The 20214-nt window shown below is 42.6% G+C and overlaps 1 protein-coding gene across 1 annotated transcript; it reads right to left on the reverse strand.

Moving 5' to 3' along the window:
- Window positions 1-1009: 1009 nt before the first annotated feature.
- Window positions 1010-18215, reverse strand: ndufs4 (NADH:ubiquinone oxidoreductase subunit S4). Its single transcript, XM_079221793.1, has 5 exons — window positions 18107-18215; window positions 15162-15240; window positions 3607-3779; window positions 3439-3512; window positions 1010-1191 (listed from the first exon to the last, which is right to left on the reverse strand). Exons 1-5 carry the CDS (start codon window positions 18187-18189, stop codon window positions 1088-1090), a joined length of 513 nt encoding a protein of 170 aa, XP_079077919.1. The 5' UTR covers window positions 18190-18215; the 3' UTR covers window positions 1010-1087.
- Between the last annotated feature and the right edge of the window lie 1999 nt (window positions 18216-20214).

A 20214-nucleotide genomic window follows, 5' to 3' on the forward strand; every position in this document is an offset into this window, starting at 1 on the left:
TTTGGATTGTTGGTCACACTCGTAAAAATGTGGCGTTTTTTTTCCTGACGTTTTATAGGAAGTTAGCGTTAGCCGCCGCTGAAGTATTTTTCGTTCCACAAAAATGATACCAAAGAAAATCTGAATCAAGTTGCTTTTGCAGGTTTCACTAAAACAGGGTTCATACACATTCTGACCAATGGGTTTCATGACTTTTCCATGACTTTAAACCAAATTACATGACTTTTCCATGACTTTAAACCAAATTAAATGACTTTCCACAATTTTAAACCAATTTCCATGACTTTTCCATGACTTTAAACCAGATTTCCATGACCAAACATTAAGTGAAATCTGGGTGTAAACAGTAAAAAGTGAGTAAATGTAGTATTTAAACTAACAATGAGAATACAAAGCATACAGTAAACCTTAAATGACTCAAATGAATGAGACAATAGTTTGATTAAAAGAATAAACATTTATATAGATGCCTGTATGTATGCCTGCTTATATTTTGAGTCTTTCTTTTAAAAGCATATTAATTATTTCAAACTCAGCGTAAATGAACGTCATGAACACATGAATATAACACATTTACATGACTTTTACTAAACTTTTGGGCGTTTTCCAGGCCTGGAAATAACCATTTTAAAACTCTGACTTTTCCAGGTTTTCCATGAGGCTAAAGTAACCACTTTAGGTCAAAGCTCAGAAAGCATAACCTCAATGCACAGATGACGTAACAGAAAAAGTCCTTTCAGTTTGAAGGCAGCTCTGGAAACACTGCAGGTAACAGCAGAGAGACCAGCAGGAAAGAATGTCTGTGGTTTTGGCCTCCAGATATGTTTATCCCGGTGTTTAAATCTGGTGCTAATTGTAATAATATGTTCCCCCCTTTTTTCTTTTTTTGTTCTTCTGTTGCACAACTCGACACAGAACAAACACTTCATTAATCGGACAGACGACGTTAAGTCGTCGGTAATGAGGTGAATGTTTGAAGAATAAAGCGATAAGGACCCAAATGTTTGGTTCACACACGCAATTATGCATTTATTGACAAAAGAAATGACTCGGGTCGGCCGTGGGACGACGGATGGGTGTCTTCGGTTTACTTAGCGGACCTCCTGGTCCTCTTGTCCCAGGAGAAGTTCGCTCCGTACGACTTCACCCGGGGCTTTGCGGTCCTCTTCTCCGTGACGTCCCAGCTCCACCCTGAAGCAGAAACACGGGGTAAGTGATGGCGGTTGTTCACTTTGGACGCGTTCCAAACACAATGGGGTGTTTTGTAGACATCAACAGGCTGTGTGGAGGCAGAACTTCACTAATCACTCTCACGGTGCAATAAACAGAACGCCGGGTCCCTCTGCTTCGCTTCAACAAACCTCCCCAGATGGTTCGGGTCTCAAAGTGAACCTTCTGATGAGGAAACTACGGCTACAGGTCCGATCCCGTCAAGAGTTACCGACTCAGGACCCGTCTCTGGTGCCGTGAATGCATGCTTTACGACTCGTTATCACCTGATGTCAATCCTGGTTTGAAGGGTTTAATAAGGTGCGAACACTGAAGGAATGTGTTGCACGCCGGGGCGTTTTTACTCATTTATTTTTTATTGTCATCTTAGTCGTGAGTGCTTTTAAAACAGAACGCAAATATTACGCAGCGAAACCCTTCATTCCCCGGAACGAGGTTGATATTGTTTTTTGCACCACGAATAAGTGTACGACAACAGTAGGGCTGCGACAACGATAAAAAAGTTGGATAAAGAATTCCATTATGGATTTGTTGTGTCGCGCGACTATTACGCCACTCAACACGCGGTGCAGGCCGCTGCATCCTTTCCTATGTCACTGCGTGGTCGAATGGCTTGCTACAATAACTTAGCATCTAGGCTAACGGTTGTCGTTAGCTCGCTAGCTAGTCATTCATTCCCCGTGTTTGAGCTGTTGGGTTAGATAACGACTTATTGAAACCACGTCTCTTCGTTTTAAAATACCGCGGGTAATGTGTAAATATATAAATATATAAATACATAAATATAGCCTCTGAGGTCCAGTGCAGAACTGCGTTCACCACGTCCGGTGTTATGTGGCTTCATGACATGCAGAGTAATTGTTGCTTGGATTTGTGGTTCGATATCTAATTAATAATTTTTTTTTTTTTTTTTTTTTTAGGTAAAGTGCAGACTGTAAGTTATTATTTTTCCTAATGTTCAACGTGGGGAAGTGCGAAAAGCCATCTGGTAACATGTTCAGTAGCAATAACCCTTTATGATGGAACATGTGTATGATGTGTGTGTATGATGTGTGTGTGTGTGTGTGTGTGTGTGTGTGTGTGTGTGTGTGTGTGTGTGTGTGTGTGTGTGTGTGTGTGTGTGTGTGTGTGTGTGTGTACTCAGAGCCTCATGTTCAGGCATCTACAGAATGTAAGTATGTCGTTAACCCCTTCAGTTTATTCTGATTTGTTTTGTATGATGTAAAGTTGAACTGTGTTCTCATCTCTCGTTCTGAGTTCTCAGTGTGTGTGTGTGTGTGTGTGTGTGTGTGTGTGTGTGTGTGTGTGTGTGTGTGTGTGTGTGTGTGTGTGTGTGTGTGTGTGTGTGTGTGTGTGTGTGTGTGTGTGTGAGTGTAGTGTAGTGAACAAGTTCTGACGTTCAAACAAATCCTGTTAAGTTTTCTGATTTGTATTTTTCTTTATTTTTTATAAATTATTTATTGTTCTGACAGTTCAGGTCCCTTTAAACAAAAATATACATCTTTTTGTGCACTTTATTTAAAAAGAATATATATATATATATATATATATATATATATATATATATATATATATATATATATTATATATTTGGCAGATGTAAAGCATACATGTGTATGTTTTGTGTTCGTCCATTTCTTTCATTTTTTATTATTACTTACAGCTCAGGGACGTTCAAGGAGTTCAACCCGTTTCTGCACTTTCTGAAGATTCTTTGCGCTGTGAATTTAGTTTTTTCATCCGATTAATCGGAAAAAGAATCGACAGATTAATCGATTATTAAAAACCCGTTTTCTCAGCAAGGCGTAAAACAATGTGTCAGGACCGCGACGGTTTTCATCGGCTAGGATGAGAGCGACGATGACGGCGTCTCCGGCGAACTTTAAAATGAATTGGTTGTCGTGCCGGCAATAAAAAGTGCACATTGATCCAGATTGAGTCTGGTTACTGCAGCAGTCATCACTCCCTGATGCAGACAATGACGCACAACTGGCAACCACCTCGCTTGTTATCAGCATCGCAACAGTAACACACTCCTACCAGTACTACTAATACAACTAATAACGTTTTAAAATCTTTAAAATAGACTTCAATTGTGGTCATTGAAACTGAGCCGGTTGGCCTTGTACTCACCTTTTACGTTTAGTTTTATACAAAAGTTTCACTTTAAATGTTTCCCTCAAAGATTTTGGAAGATTCTTGAATTACCATTTTTCTCAGCGAAAGCGACGGCATCTTCCTTGGAGGAGAAGGAGAGCACCATGTTGGACAAGGGATCCGCCCTGCAAGGCCAAAAAGAGCCGTTAGCCACACAGTCATTTTTATTATTATCATAATCCTCATTTCTTGCAGCGGGTGCAGGCGGGAGGCTCTTACGTCGAGGCCCAGCCCATCAGCGGGTTCTCCCAGCGCTCTCTGGTGTCGAAGTCCATCTTCCACTTCTTGGTGCCGTTGACCCCCGACTGCATGGCCGTTTTGGCCGGAACGAAGATGTGAACCTTGCGTGTTTTGATGTGTTCCTCCGGGACGCCGGTCACGCTGGTGATGTCCTGAGGACAGACGGAGATGAAGCAGGTCGGACTGTAAGGAACTGGGACGGGGAATTAAAGGGGTAGGCAATATTAAATAAAATCTACATGATGGGGTTCTGCAGTGACGATATTACATCACCGTATCACAAAATACATATTTGGGAATGTGCTTATAAGCTCCAAATAGGAATGAAAAAGAGGTACGGAGGGAATAACATGACAATAGATTTAATAGAACTTGGAAATAACAAAAAACTTTTAAATTAAAGGCAGCCAAATGGGAATTATGTTACACTGAAAACGACAGGTTTTCAAAAGGATTATTTATAAAACAATTTTTGAGGTTTACAAGTGGGAATGAAATATATATATATATACATACATACACACACATATATATATAAATATACATATATATATTTTTTTTTCTTCATTTCAAATTAATTATCTGATTTAATTGATAATAATTTAGGATAGGAATATAAAAGCATTTGCTTCTACCTTTTCAGTCTTTCTGTTTTGTATATTATATAGAATATTGTATTGTAATGATTGACTGATTAAAAACACAAACAAACAAGATACTTCTTTGAAGAAAACGAAAGAATCCTAAACACACATGAAGAAAGACTTCATTAAAATACTGTCGGACCAGAACCGGTTTACCGGCCGCCTCTAAATCAAATATTCCCGTTAATGCGAAGAAAATCATCTGTACGAAAAATCCTGAGTACGATAATAACAAACGGACATGTTTGTTTGTTTTGTGTTGCAGAGCAACCGGCGGGCTTCCAGAAAACCTCCCGACTTTGTGACGGATCTGTTTTTCCTTCCCTGCGAAGATGTATGTGCGTGTTTGTGGAGAAAGGTCATCCCCTCAGTCAGCGTGCAGGTGTTGTAAAATACAACTTCAAGCTCTGGCAGCGCGTCTTTACAGTCAGAAGAGGCTCAGCGGCTATAAAAAGTACTCGATATGTTTGCGCTGGAGATTTATTTCCACTTTTTAAATATCGGGGTCAAAAATAGCTCAAGTGTCAGAAAAACAATAAAACGTGAAAAATCCCCACCAAAAAAAAAAAAAATCCAAAAACTCCTATTCCTTTGTGGGGAATCTTTGCCTCCGCCAGCACGACTATAATAAACCGTCTGTGAGGTGTTTCATGTTTTGACATGAATAATGTCCGTCAGTGTTCGATGGGCAGAGGAAAGAGTTCAGGGGTCAAGTGAGACCTATATTAACTATATTAAAAGAAACTATAGCTTATATATGTGTAAACAAAAAAAGAGGAAACAAGTAAATGCTGCATTCAAAGGATACATTTAATATAATAGCCATCTTTGTGCTGTTATTCAGAGTTTTGCATTGAGGTAGATGAAATTAATGCCTAATACTTGAGGTGATTTATTCCAGACCATCAGAAAGTAGGCCAGCGCGACAAGAGGAGGAGGAGGAGGAGGAAGAGGAGGAGGGGGAGGGGCCTATGGCTGGACTAAATGCATATTCCTGAGCAACTGGAGCCCCTTCAAGCTCCTATCAAGGATCTGGTCCAATTCTTCAGGGAATTAGCAAACAAGCAATGGGAAGTCGGCGACAAAACACAGACGAACCTCCCAGCGCGCCGGCACCAGCCACCCAGAGACTGAGGGCTTTCCAGGGCGCTCTCCTTTCAATGCAACTTTTTTTTTTTTTTTTTAACACATTTCAATGGCCGTTACAAAACTTCAAAGAATCAAATTTTCATCATTGTCTGTCATGTGCCAGTTGATTTGTAGAGGGGAGGTCGTTGTGCGTGAACCCCACACACACAAAAGCCCGCCTCTCCCTTTTGGCACCAGGAGGCATTTAAAAAAAAAAAAAAAAAAAAAAACGTCGCCGTTTGCCGGTCCGGTCGCTTAAACTCTTTCCTCGTTTTCGGGGGAAACGTCTCGCGCCAAACGAGACCCGGCAGAATTTAATCATAAACAAGATCTGCACGCTGTAAAGATTGTTAAAATGAAAGGGAAAGGACGAACAAAGGAGGGATGGGGGGGGAGGGACTTCACAAGTGCTTGGTAATTATTTCCGGCTGCCCTATCTACTTAACCTTAACAATTCCTTCTTGTCACAGAGGAGGAAAACATGTTCTCCTCACCCAGAAAGGGGGTAATGGTGGACGGTTCACGACACAATGCAACGCAGACAGAACGAGACGCCGGGGGTTTGCGATCAAAAACACGTTTTAGTATTATTTTAACGGGAACCGATCAAAAAAGGAGCGGTTAGAAAAACTTCCTGAGAGAGTTTTGGACGCCAGACAAGAACCGTTAAAATACTTTACGCACGTTGGACCGCAGCACATATCCAGTTGTGAATCAAGCAACAGAAAAGTACCTTCTGAGTCGAGGTAAATCAAACCCCGCGGTCACAGGCGTTTAGCGGCTGTGTTGTCGGGTGTCTTCTGAAATCCCTCTCCGAGACGCATTCGGAATTACACCCTCGGGATTAGCGGAGCCAGACTATGGTTACGCGTATGTACGTTACATAAACCACAACTGACACATGAGGCCCATGTATGGTGAAGCTAGGAGCAATAATTTGTCCAGATGTAGCGGGCCTTAAATCACATCTTAGGCGTGGATGAGCACAAAAGGTCCTTCATGAATGAGGGAGGATGTGTCAAAACAAAAAGCTCTGCCAAATCACTGAAAACACTCTGCTCATTATCTGGCATTGTTTGCAAAAATACGAGTCTAGACTTCTATGATACTTGCATGCATAACACTGAAAGCCAGGAGGGTTATCGGCATAACAGACTCACCCACAATACCCGGATTCACAAAGAGAATGATTGTGACTGGAATGTGGTGTGTTCCCAGGAAGACTAGAGAGGGCCTTCACAAAAGGAAAACCCACACGGTGGGCACTTTTTCTTCTGCCATGTACAGGAAGCAAAATGAGAACTATCAAGTTTGACACTATTCACAGGGCCTTCACGGGGCCCGACAATACCTGGCTGGGCAGGCAGAATGCCGGGCTTAAGAAAGGGCCGGCAAAGTCCCCGTCACTTGAAAGCGTGTCGGTATTCCTGACACCTCCAGGCTACGTGCCAAATAAAGAGCATAGGGACTTGTCGCTGTGGGGCCAACCAGAATGCTGAGAGCCGGGACCCCTAATGCTCCAAAAACAGAGACCGAGCTGGAGGATTTCTGTGTGGACAAGATGCACAGTCCTCGCTGTGCGGCAGCGGGGAAAAGTTAAAGGAGATAACTAGGTATCAGATGTCAAGAAGCAAGAAAAGTACAAAGAAAGAGCATCAAAAACAGTTGTCTTTCTCTCTAAATCTGAACATTTTGTGGAACAAACGGTATTCAGGTTGTGAGTAAAAACCAGAAGTGTCCTGTGGTGTAAATTATGAAAACCAATTAAGAATCCATTTTAAATCTCCCGCTTGATTAATGTGACAATGGGGGTGAATTGAAACCTGGGTTAACATGAATAGAACCACCCATCACATCAGCCAAAGAAATATACTGATTTTAAAGGAATAGCCCAACACTTATTGGCGTTCCAGGTGAGATTTATGTCAGAAGATTCCACTGATGTCGGTTCATTAAGAGTGAATTAACAGCGGCCAGGAAACGAGGAGCTAAACTGAGCATGAAGAACGGAAACAGCTCCGTCCACAAGTTAAAAGGCGGAAACGAGAGAATACGTCTGGAGAGTCGGCCGTGTCGATATTATGAATTCCTTTCGCGCTCCAATTAAAAGCCTATTTGTTCTCAAAGTCTACTGAAGTAGTGTATCATATGACAAGATATGTTTGGGGGCAAATAATCCAGCACAGGGTTTAGACATTCCACAATAATATGAACAGCTTCCAGGCCGGCGTTTGGGCGGCAGCTTGGAGGGGGCGGGGCTTAGTCCTGCAGCGTTTATTCAAACTGAAACCTACACATTTGCTGCCACTTGACAGCTTTACTGTTAATTTCTTCTCCGCTGCGATCGCCACCAGCTGTCTGCTGCGAGCGCATCCGCCGTCTCTCTCTCGCTCGCCAGACCACACACACACACACACACACACACACACACACACACACACACTCTGCTCTTACAACATATGGTCGAACTCATGTCAGCGGCCGACGAACACAGTATGAAACAGTTACAGGAAAGATGTAAATCTGGACGGGAAGAAACTAAAAAAATATGTTTTTCTGTTTGATGTGGAGGCAAAGGCATCATCAGCTGGCCGATTCCTTTTGAAAGAGCGAGGGCCAATGGGGACATCCACTCTACTCTCCATCCATCCAGGTGTTTCCCACGTCACGTGACCCTTCACGTACACTGGCCGTATGACAGGAAGCAGATTTTCGACTCACTGCAGTTGGTTTAGTTGCAGAAAAGGAAGAACGGCAATGGACGAAAAGAGGGACCGGAGACCGACGACGAGGTCGACCTGTCGCTCAGTCACGTGATCGTCTCCGTTTCCAAAGCTCTAAAACTCCGCCGTAGTGTGTGAGTGTTCACGTTTCCTGCAGTTAAAAAGTGATTTGCCGGATGTTCATGTTTAACGAAAGCTAGACGATCGCTTTCGGAGGCATCCTTGAGAAAATGGTGAAGTAAAAACAAACAACGTGGAACCAGAACTTCAATAAACAGGTGAGTCTGAGGACCCGGTCTCCTGGACACCTTTTCTGCTCATTCACTTATGAGCGTCCGTTCCACACAATCACCCGATACTCCCTTTGTGTGGATCTCCAACAAGAGGATCATTTAAAACCTAAAATAAACCCCTAAAAAAAGGAAATTCACATCTGTTCCTGCAATGATCCCGGCTCAATTCTGATTAACGCGTCAATAAACCAGAGAAGTGAGACGTGAAGTTATTATATTGACTTTGCTTTAATGAAGGAAAAACGCCAAAACATTCTCTGGTTACAGCTTCTCCAGTGTAAGGATTAGTTTTTTGACTATTAGAAACTGAATAGCTTTGGGTTTTGGGCCTTTAGTTGGACAGAAGTCATTTAAAAATATATCACCGTGGTTTTGACGAACAAAATACTTGAGGAATTGTTAATCAATGATGAAGATAATCAATCCCTGCAGACGCCTGCGCCTTCTAATCCCAGAACATTGTCCTCGAGGTGCCGGTGGTCTTATGTTTAAGACTTGTGAGGGTTTACAAATCTACTCCGACTCCTCCCTGTTAGTGCAGCTACTAAACACACAAACAAATAAAGGATGTTTGTGCATGACTGGCTCAGACAGAGGTACGGGTAACGGTGCACGCCGACAAGTACAGTTCATCTTAGCAGGAACACCGCCCCACCCCCACACAAAAAAAAATTGCGCCTTCGCAGCCAGGAGGGGTCAGGAGGTCATCCGAGCTGAATCATGTTGAGTCAGCATGTGGTGAAAGCCCAAACACGTCACCCTTAACCCCCCACTGTCCGGCCCACACCCAGACCGAGAGCCTCACTCATCGGCCTCGGCCGGTTCCCACCTTCAGACGCTTTGAAGAGGAGAAAGCGTGCCAATTACTGATTGGACATAGGGAGGAGGGGGGGGTCTCTAATAGAAACAAATATTATGTTGCGTCCCTCATGTGTGGGAGTGGTTTAACGCTGGAGAACGCAAAGCAGCTGGCATGAGGGTCATCTCCATTCTCACATTACGCATACCGGCGAGGAATCGGAAGGAGAGGACGGGGGTGGGGGGGGGGATTATGAAAGCATTGAATGAAGACACACCGTGTGTGCTGGGCGGCATCTCAAAGAAGAGTTTATGGGTATTCTTCATGAGGAACTATGATTTATCAAGGAAATAAAACACACCAAAAACGGCTCATGGCTCATTTGTAAACTAAACTAATCTTTGAGGCCTTGGCCTGGTGGACAAAGAACCTTTGGCACATTTTTGGGACATTTTGTTATCAAAAGAAATCTCAGTATTTAGCGGCTATTTTCATTGTTAATCAGAGCTATTTATTTGTCAGGTATGTTTACACAAACGGGGATTTTTTTCCCCCTAACATTAGACGAGACAATCGACAACAACAACAGTGCGATAGATATTAAATTAAGTACAAAATAAAGTGCTGAGACAAACCGATTATCCTACCGGTCGGTTTATAGAACGTCAGCAAACATCGCAATTTCCTCGACGCCGCGCTTCAGGACAAATCAGAAAAAAAGAGCTATTAGCTTAAAAGTGTCGAGAATAGATTGGAAATGTAGGCAGACAGAAGTAGCCGGTTTCTATCCGCTCTTTAAGCACAACACTTAGCAGCCAGACACTTCCTAAAAGTACCCGGCGCTGACGGGGTCTGAGGAGTCCTCTTAAGAGGCTTAGTCTCTGTGGAAGAGAGTGTTAACGAATGAAATACCATTTAGTGGATGATACATAATAAAGCCTCTTGTCTGGCACTCTTCAAAGACCAACATCCTCTGACCCGCTACTCCAAACTTGAGCCGAGGGGAGATTTTGCATAAGCGCGCCGCCGTATGAGAGGGAGAACCAGACAAAACAGACACTTAAGTTGTCTATGTTGTGCGACGGAGGGAGGAAGGGTGGGAGAGGAGGAGGAAGAGGAGGAGGAGGAGGAGGAGGGGAATGTGCTCCACTGCAAGTCACTGTGTCTGAGGCCAGACAGGCGGAGAGAATATAGCAGACTTAGAACGGCTTGTGCTTTAATATGTCCTCACAGTTGAGATAGCTGCATCCCCCCCCCCCCCAATTTATTGTTGCATCTGCACGCTTATTTTCTCGCAATCGCCGATTGTGAAAGCGAGAACCCGTTTGAGGGTCGCAGCGGTCAAAAGAATCCTCCTACTTTGGCCCGCGACACTCTAAAAAAAAGAAAATCTGCGGAAATTGAGTTCTCAAGCTAAAGTGCCGCGTCGAATCGGAGACGTCCGACTGAGCCGGCTCCCCTTGAGTCGTTCTGTATTTCGGGGGATTCTCCTGGTATCTCCTGATGGACGGATTCGGGCTCTTTTTTCACATCTGATTTCAATTTGGGCCTTTTGAAAACCACCAACAACCTGCCTCTAGACCCAACAACGTTTACCGCAATCAAACCCCCGACATCTTTCGTCCAGATGTGCGACGTTGCCGCCTGATGGAGCGCACGGGGAAACCGGAGATTTCAGAGGAGCGAACCGGGACGGTCCGACCAATTTAATGCTCTCTCTCTGTCTCTCTCTCCACCTCCCTTCTTCTTCCACCCCCTCCTCGTTCACCCCGCTCTCTAATAACTGTCCTCCTCTGTCTCGTAAAAAAAGCCCAGAGTTCCTTTAGAGAACTCTATAACGAGGCTTCACGAGCGCTTTAAGATGGAGGTGTTGTCTTTATGTGGAGCGAGGGAGCGCACTTGGCCCCGGCTGAAGCGGAAGCGAGGCTCAGACGCAGGACATCGTGTTACGGCCACACTGGGGCAGCTGCCAAGCTTATAACCGCGGCCGTTTGGGCCAAAAAGGGCCCCGAGAGTGAAGCGGAAAGGCCCGACTCTAATTGAAGGAGGTCACAGACGTTTCGTGTAAAGCCGTGTATCACTAGCCGGCCAGCCCGGACCCTGGGAGCTGCCCAGCATGCTTAATCAAACAGTAATTATGAACAAAGGCCGGTCGGCATCGGGCACTGTGGGGAACGGCTTTGGGCGCAGGAGCTCCATCACGCAGGTCTTTTTTATTTGGCATTATTACTGACATTCAGACAATGCCTTCAGAGTTTTTGCTCATATTTTTAAAAGCTCACAAAAATCAACAAACCCACGTTTAAGTTTGAAATTTGAACGAGGAAAGGATTCGTTTTGTCCAGGTCAAAATATTTATATATTTCATTAACAACGAGACACATCCTCACAATTTAGAAGCACGCACAAAAACATTATTAAAAACTGAAATAAATTGTTTCAGGCCAGTGGAAACGAGCTGTGAACACAACCTATGATCACCTTTTCAGATGATAAGGCAAGCTGGAATGAAAAGAGGGTTGTTTTCATGTCTACTTGGAAAACCGTGGTCCAATATTCCCTCCTTCTAGCTCTCCACTGAGAGAATTAACAGGCTATAAGCTGCTGGGGACCACCTAGTTAATAACTTTGTCTACCTGCCGTTTTCTGTTGGACAGGAAGTGTGCAGTGGGTTTTGTAGAGCTTTACTGCCAAAACAATGAGTTAAAAAACTAAACAGCTCAGAAATGGGTGATACTTCTGTGGGTATATCCCTACGAGTCATTTGATCCATCGTTTTCATCGAAAACATTGATTAAAGCCACGTTAATGACGAATCAAATAGGTGGAGAGTCTCTTTTTTTTGTCTGCAACCTCCTGCTAAATTGTTCACAAATCCCATAAAATAAAGTAAAAATCCTCTTCACTGGATTAGCTCACATTATTGCCCTTCATCGCTGCCATTTGCCCGTAAGAGAGACGGCCTGACACACTGCAGAGGCACGTTCCTGCCAAGGTGGGCATGTTTTTGGGGGACAGACGACAGACCCAAGGACAAGATAACGGCCGCCGCAAAGACATTCAGACGGATTTTTATTTTGATTATTTTGGAGCGAGTTCAAAATCTAATTCACCCTGACCAAAATGCAAACCTCGTCGAAATGAGGTTATTAGAGAGAGAGGACAGCGTGCAGACCCGGCATAACCTCTCAGCGGATCGAGACCTTTTGATTGGTCGATCCAGAAAGCAATTTGCACTTATTGACGGCCTGATGAGGGACCAGCGTGCCGACTATAGGGCTAAGAGGGCTCTCTCTCCCTCTCTCTCGCCCTCTCTCTCTCTCTCTCTCTCTCTCTCCAGCCACAGCACGCCACAAAGGAACCTCTGTGGCCGACAAACACTGAAGTGGCCACTGTCTTTTTTTTTTTTTCTTTTCCGCGGGTCTCAGGGTGTCTCACAAACTTTTTTTGTCCATGCAAGCTTCTTTTCTTTCAACCCCCTCCTCGTTTTTGAGGCCCTTTTCTCTCTCTCTCCTCTTCCTCTCAGTGGCCCCTACTGAGAGGACAGAGACAGACACTCCGCTCAGCCAAAGGTTTGTCTGCCAGTACGGTCAGCTTTGGTCTGGAACAAAAGCGTCCTGACGCTGCCCACACACAGAAACCCCCCCACCCCCGAAGCAAGTCCACAACAGACTCCCACATTCTCCCCAAACACCCTCTTTCCTCCGCTATCTCCTATCTCCTTTGTTCTTTTTAATGACGAGGCGTTCACTTCAAAAAAGATCATTCCTTGTTTTGGGGTTGGTAACCTTGGCCACTTCAAATGCATGCTAACCGATGTTCAGGCTGCGCTTTATCACTTAATGAAAAGAGGCCCCCGTCTGATGAAATATAAAGCTATCCACAGCTGTACCACATCATTCACAGAAAGAAAAAAAAGAGGGTAATTCTGAATTCATCGCCACCCGTTGACCCGTGAGCCGACTTTGATTACACATTTTAAATTGAAACCCGCTCTTCGGGTCCGAGCCGCAGCCTGTTGACAAGTTTAAGTCGCCGACTTCGTCTCCAACTGCTGCCGGGAAAACGGACCAAAATACGGCACGTTAGCTTAACTGGGATTTTAGCGTCAGTCACTGGCAAATGATCGGGGAGCTCGCACCCTCATCTGCACACGCGACCCACAATGCACCGGTGCGCAGCTGGTGGGAAATCTGCAACGTTTCCCTTTTCTGTTATTGGGTCACAGTCGGCGTTCTCCTGTTACTTCCAGAAACACATGTACGAAGGGGATTAGAGAAACTCATTTTTTAACAGCAAAATTTTCAAAGGGAAAGACGTTTTCTTGGCCATGTATACACATAACGATTAGATTCGATAGATCTGCTGATTGTTTTGTGGATCAGTTTAGTTTAGTAGAACAAGTATTTCAAATATTTCCATCACCATAGAGAAAAGCTTGACATCATCTAAACGTAAGAGCAGGAACCAGAGAATGTCTGGCATTTTTGTTTGAAAAGTTGGTTATCAAAAATGTATTTCTGTCCATCGACCGATCGGTTCATCGACTAATAATCAGCATAGAAGGAAAGGAATAATTCATTATTAGTCCCACGGTGAGGACATTATTCTCTGCATTTGACCCATCTTTAGTATTTTAAGGAGCAGCTGGGGGTTCAGTGTCTTGCTCAAAGACAATTCGACATGTAAACTATGGGGAGACTGGGGATCGAACCGTCGGCTACCTTGTGGTTTCAGGACAACCACTCATCCACATGACCCTCATACAGCCGCCCCGAAGGTACTGCAGTAGCAGCACAGCGGGCAGAATACCAGTAGTGAACTGGTTTCCACCATTAAACATTTGGCTAATATCTCTGACTAAGCTGTCAAACGCGTTGTTGCATTGTGGGTAATGTAGGCGTTTCGAATAGCGAGTCCAACAACGTTATAGGAGTGCTGGAGATGGCTGTTCTTGTGATCATATTTTCATATTTGAGGAGTATACACAGTACAGAAGAATAGCTATAATGCTTAAGATGACGAGCGCAAATACTTCTGGACAAAATCACCAATCAGACAACCAACTACAATCTGTGTGCAGTGAGGACACTATGGAAATGTAGGAAGGGACCAAGACAGAGCCGGATAAGACGTGTACAGCAAGCTATGTCATGTCAATAGAGGCGACGCCTGTAACATGCATCCTGGTGTTGTTGGTTCCAAACAAAGAAAACGCAACTGTCAAAGAATTCAATGATGAAAAATGACATGTGTAATGTACAACTGTGTACTCTGTGCTTTTGGGAATAAACATAATTTACAATATCTTGTCACACTGTGAGCTGGAAATGTTTAAAGTGACCTCAACCTCAAATATAGTATTGCTGTTGCTCTAAAAGAACAGAATCAAGAGATGTACTTGTTTTTTTGTTTTTTAAAGCTGTGGTTACAAAATGTTGCAATATACTGAGATGTGTTTTGAATAGCTTGTGTGACCTCATAGACATGAGAAAACTATCCAATGTACGATATGGGCACGGATTCATTAAAGCTTGATTGTTGGCCCATACTCCAAATTACATTCTTTTTTTCTTTGAATTGACCCTGAACAAAAGCAGATCGGAATTTCAATGGGATCAAACATTGTCATAATAAATCATTTCACCTAAGTTCCATTGCGTAAAACGACTATTCAGTAGCTGGACCAACTTCTTCAATAACTCTTCATCAAAGGTTGATACGAGTGCCGACAGAGGATTAGCGAGGAGCTGCGAGCGCACACAGAACTACCTGCAATAACTTTTACCCTCATATTGTCACAAAAGCCTACTGTCCAATACAAGCTCATTTTGGCAATGGATTAAGGAGTTGCTCTTGTAACTATTCTTCCAGGAGGGTAATTGGAAGACAGCAAATCAGACAAACATCAATCTGTGTGTCACATTGCCCTCACAGGGATACTCACCAACTTCTCATCAACAGTAATAAGTTGCGTGTCTTGTCCTGGTTTCCCTGCCAGCATTGATGTTGATGTGCTTGCAGACCTGAAAACCATTAGATAGACGTTACACGCCAAGCTCAAACTGCCAAAGGCGGACAAGAAACAAAGCAGTAAATTGCACAAACAAATTGCGCTCTGCCACATCCCCCGACCATCTTGGAGGCCGCGGCGGCCGGGGCGAGGAAACGGAGAACATAAGAGACCAGGAGGGAATCCCCCCGCCACCTATTAGTTCTGTCTGGTGGATCTCTGGCAGACTCCCGCTCTCGTCCTAATGACAGGACGTGCTTAATGCTGGCCGTGGTCGACTGTCAGGCGAGGCCTGTGTGGCTCTTTGTGAATGTGCAGCCGAGTCCCGTCACAAAACAGCAACGTGCCATCAAGGCTCAGCGAGTGAAGGGCCGCTCCAGAGAAGCACATTCCAGATATTAACCCTGATAGTCGCAATTAATTTAATCTAATTTAATTGAAATATAAAGAAACAAATCAAGGACACCATTGTGACCAACTTGGTTTCTGGTGTGAAAATTCTTCATAGATGCAATTTATTTTTTAGCTTGTATCTTCTGTTCCCTCAAGTCATCGCTTGAATGAATCCTGGTTTTGTGCGCTCACTTCCAGAAAAAGGTTTAATAGATAAACATTGCAGACGCAATATGTACAATAGTTTCTGTCCTGTACTATCAACCGATTAATGAATGGATGGAAATAGACCAGATTCCACTTCTGATGACTGATCATTAGTTTTAGTTCCACATAAAGACAATAAAATAAAAGGCAAAAGTTTGTTGGTTTGACATTTTTAAATCAGTGGTTACCTACAACTTACATGTTATGGTATTAAGAATGAAATGTTTAGAGATTTTGACTGCTGATCATTTCCAATGCATCATTTTACAAGGCTCTTTATAATATGTGATAAAGCAACTGTTAAACAAAAGAAGAATTGATTTATTAGTCATCAACAAAACATTGTTATTTGTTTTATTACTCTCCAAACGGGACCATGTGCAACAGTTTGTCAAACTATTTGCTCAACTATTGATCTTCCTGTTCCCTTACTTCGCCAAAGAGTCTTTAAAGCCAACGCTATTAGCCAACAAACTGTCATATCAAATATAAATGTCTTAACATCGGTATATTTATGGACGCACATTCAGACCATGGAATCAATTTTTTATTCATGCATCTTTCCGTTAAGCAATGCAATCAAACCTGTCATCTGAAATCTCGTGACCTCATCGCACGGCGTTGCCAATGTCTAAATATTAAAGCTGAGGAGGCAAAAAAGTCTCACATTGTTCAACTCTGTAAGGCAAAAAAACAAAAACAGCGAGTAAACAAAAACTTTCTTCACTTCATAGTTGCCTTTCTGCAACACACACCTTAGTAAAGTAAGTATGAGAACCTGTCCTGTCCCAATGGTCACTATTTAGGGGACCTCTCGGCCTCATCATTCAACAGTGGCAGGCTCTTAATCCATGAAGGTGTGTGTTGGCCGACACCAGCTGATGTCTGCATGACTTGACGCTTAATTAAAGCTGAGAGACGCTGACCCAATAACATATTGTAATGACATAACATATTGTAATGTTCTTCAGTCAGTACCTCAATCAAATATAATATTGTGGTTAATATAATTGCTATTGGTTTCTCAAAGTCAGATAGTATTGAATCATTGCATAAAAAGTTACCGGGTGTATCTCTTGACGCCGGGACAACCACACATATAGTGCACATTGCAAGAATAGATGGGTGGCTGTGGTTCATGGGGATGAGTGGTCGATCCCCAGTCTCCCCATAGCTTACATGTCCCTGAGCAAGACTGAACCCTAAAATGCTCCCCGGGTGCTTCACTAGCCCATTGCTCCCTAGTATCACCAAGGATGGGTCAAATGCAGAGAATACATGTAAAAGTGCAGAGAATACATGTAAAAGTATGTACTATGACAAATATGTCTAAACAATAGATCTCTATTGAGCACATTTCTGGCATCTTTATAATTGTTTGTATGCACTTTATATGTTGGACAGGAGAGAAACGTTTTTTCAACTCCTCTGTATATTTGGCACATGTTGAGGAATTGACAATAAAGCTGACTTTGACCAGAAAAGATTAGATAATACTTGTTTTCTGTGGGGGGATGTTTTAGAGCTGCATTTGTGTATGAATACAGATATTACACCTTGCTGGAGCATTACTTAGCCATGTGTGCAACAGTGTTTAGTTCACAAAATAAGAAGTACACTTTGCTTACCATGCATGAAATAAGAACAGAATATGTCCAGCGAAGGTACTATCTTATAAAGCCCAACTGTAACCCACAATGTCTGAAACTAGAAACCGTAGACTGACGTATTAGCTTGAGGCTAGCTGTCAGGTTGAAGCTAACGTTAGGTTAGCTGTAACTTAGCAACTTAGACAGTGTGACCTTCCCGGTGATGTCTGCTACAGAGGAAAGTCCCCGTATGTTGGTCGTGGTCCAGTCCAGCAGCACACATGTGCCGCAGTGAGCAGCGTTGACTTGTGTTTGCGTTTATACTGATGTCTAACAGGACCAGCTAGCTAAACCTAGCTTTAGCTAATTAGCTGGCTAGCTAAGTGCTATAAGGACACGGGATAGCCTCGACGTGAGAGACAGCCGAGTCACCTTAAAGACTTGACACGCGACCAAGGACATAGCCACGTGTGTAAACTCACATCTAGAGCCCCAAATAAATAGCGAAAACCTTTAACGTGATTTATATAACGACTTCACCGCCGGCTAGCTTAAGTCACTTCCTAGCCTGTGACCTGCCCCACACACACATACACACACACGGCCTGCTTGCGTCGTCTTTGGTCGACATGTTTCCAACAAAATGACTCGCATGAAGATAAAGTTAATAAGCACTTCATGTGGAATTACCTGATAGGGTTCAGGGCCAATTTATACGCTGCATTGAGCACAGATGCACGTCCCAAGCCGAGAAGTGACATTGAGGACGCCATGATTGTTGTCAACAGTGACGTACGGAGACCGCAGAGGAACAAACCGAGCGAGCGAGCGGGCGGGCAAAGACAGCTGGCTGAGAGACAGCGGGCTGGTGCCAGCAGCCGAGATTACTTTACATGGATGCCTTACATGCAGCGGGACATGTCCAGACATATCTACCGTCTATTTACGTTGGACGTTTGTTTCATCGCACAAATAACGAGGGGGATGGTGTTAATGGAAAGAAACTCTGCACATCCACAGGAATTAACCTTTGCTGCATGAAGCATATTGCATTACTTTTATTCTCAACTTTTTGCTTAGTTATCTATCAGACTGTGGTGCAAATATGTCTCATGGGTTTATTATACATAAACCATATTGTTATGCTTGATTAAATGGTTTTGATAAGTTTCATTTATTATGAGGGTTCGTTGTAAGAATCTGTATGAAGGTAAGAAGGTGTATGAATTTAAAAATGCAAATTCACAGTTTATGGAGTGATCACAAGGGCCATTATGGACTGTATTGGACTGAACATTCTACTGCTGGCCTACAACATATACAGTTATTTGTGTAATTAATCAGAGTTGTATTGGAACATATTAAAGGTGGCAATATTAATAACATACGTTATCAGGGCAAATGTAATTTTCTGAAACAATAGTGATACATCATGATAGCCTTATGTTTCTGGCATATCGGTTCAGAAACATTGAGAGACGTGTTTGATTTTGGCTCATCTAAATTAATTAAATACATCATCATATTGATGCAAACATCAGATTAAGCCTCATGCCCACGAGAGACCGAGATGGTGTGGATCCAGTAAAATGTTTGTGGCTGCAGAAGTTAATATAAATCATAAGTATACATTTATTTGCTGAGTTAATGGCTCTGAAAATGAAATCATCTTGGTTTTATCAAACATAAAGTGTAATTATTCACGGTAGCAGCCTCAGCTGTGGAGGCATTGGTACGGCTGTCTCTTTATAAGGCAGTTATGTATTTTAATTGTGCTTTTGTCTGTGTTTTATTCTGTTTGGTGTTCCGTCTTGTCTGGACCCTGAGTGTGAAATAAAGTTGGATTGAATAGCCTAATACACCCAGAGATATCAAAGGATTGATTCCACAGTATAAAACATATTTCTACAATATCTCACGGCTGATAAATATATCTTATCTCACCGTATTCAGCATTTAATCACTATATGCATGTAGTTCTATAAATGTAATTTAGGTCCCTTTGAATGAAACACATCTGCATTTGTTTCCTGAAGGAATAATACAGCAGTCAGGAAAAAGTATAAGGAAAAAACTTTTATTGTTTCACTCTTCATATCTGTACAAATACCATCAAACTTTGTATGTACATATGACATTTACATAAAAAATACAAAACTATATATTCATAACAGAATTTTGTATTTCTCTTGTGATGTTTGAAAATAAAAATGCATTCTGGAAAGAAAAGGAACAAAAAGGAACAAAGTGATGACGTCTTATATAGCGAAAGAGTACTGCAGTACGTTAGTCCTACTTTAGCTCTGCGAGAGCAATATGGAGCACATTGGCAAGAAGACAGCACACAAAATGTTAATGGCACATTGTTTCCAAAATAATCAAGTATTGTCCAAAACTTGCCTCTGCTCTAATGTGGTCAGACAAAATAAACGCTATTGAATAACGTCTCAGAAACTAATCTAAAGGGCTGAAACCGAGAAATAACCAAAGAAATAAGAAAAGAAATACAAATGGCTCGTTTTTAGTTTTTTTTTCTTCTCTCTCTTCCATTTCATCACTGCTGTGTTGCAACCTTTACAATGCTCTTTTTTTTTTTGTTCTTTTTTTTTTTTTTTGCAAAACCATTGAGATAATCCCTTTGGTCAGTTCTCATGAGTTGTAAACAAACCGGAAACACTTCTGTACATAAAATGATTGATATATTCCCAATAAATAAACACACAGCCTAAACATGCATTTACGTATGTGTGACATAAACATCTGTGATAGAGATTTGACAGGAACAAGCAGATTTTTTA

Source organism: Taurulus bubalis, assembly GCF_910589615.1.
Source record: "Taurulus bubalis genome assembly, chromosome: 8".
Classification (NCBI taxonomy): Eukaryota; Metazoa; Chordata; class Actinopteri; order Perciformes; family Cottidae; genus Taurulus; species Taurulus bubalis.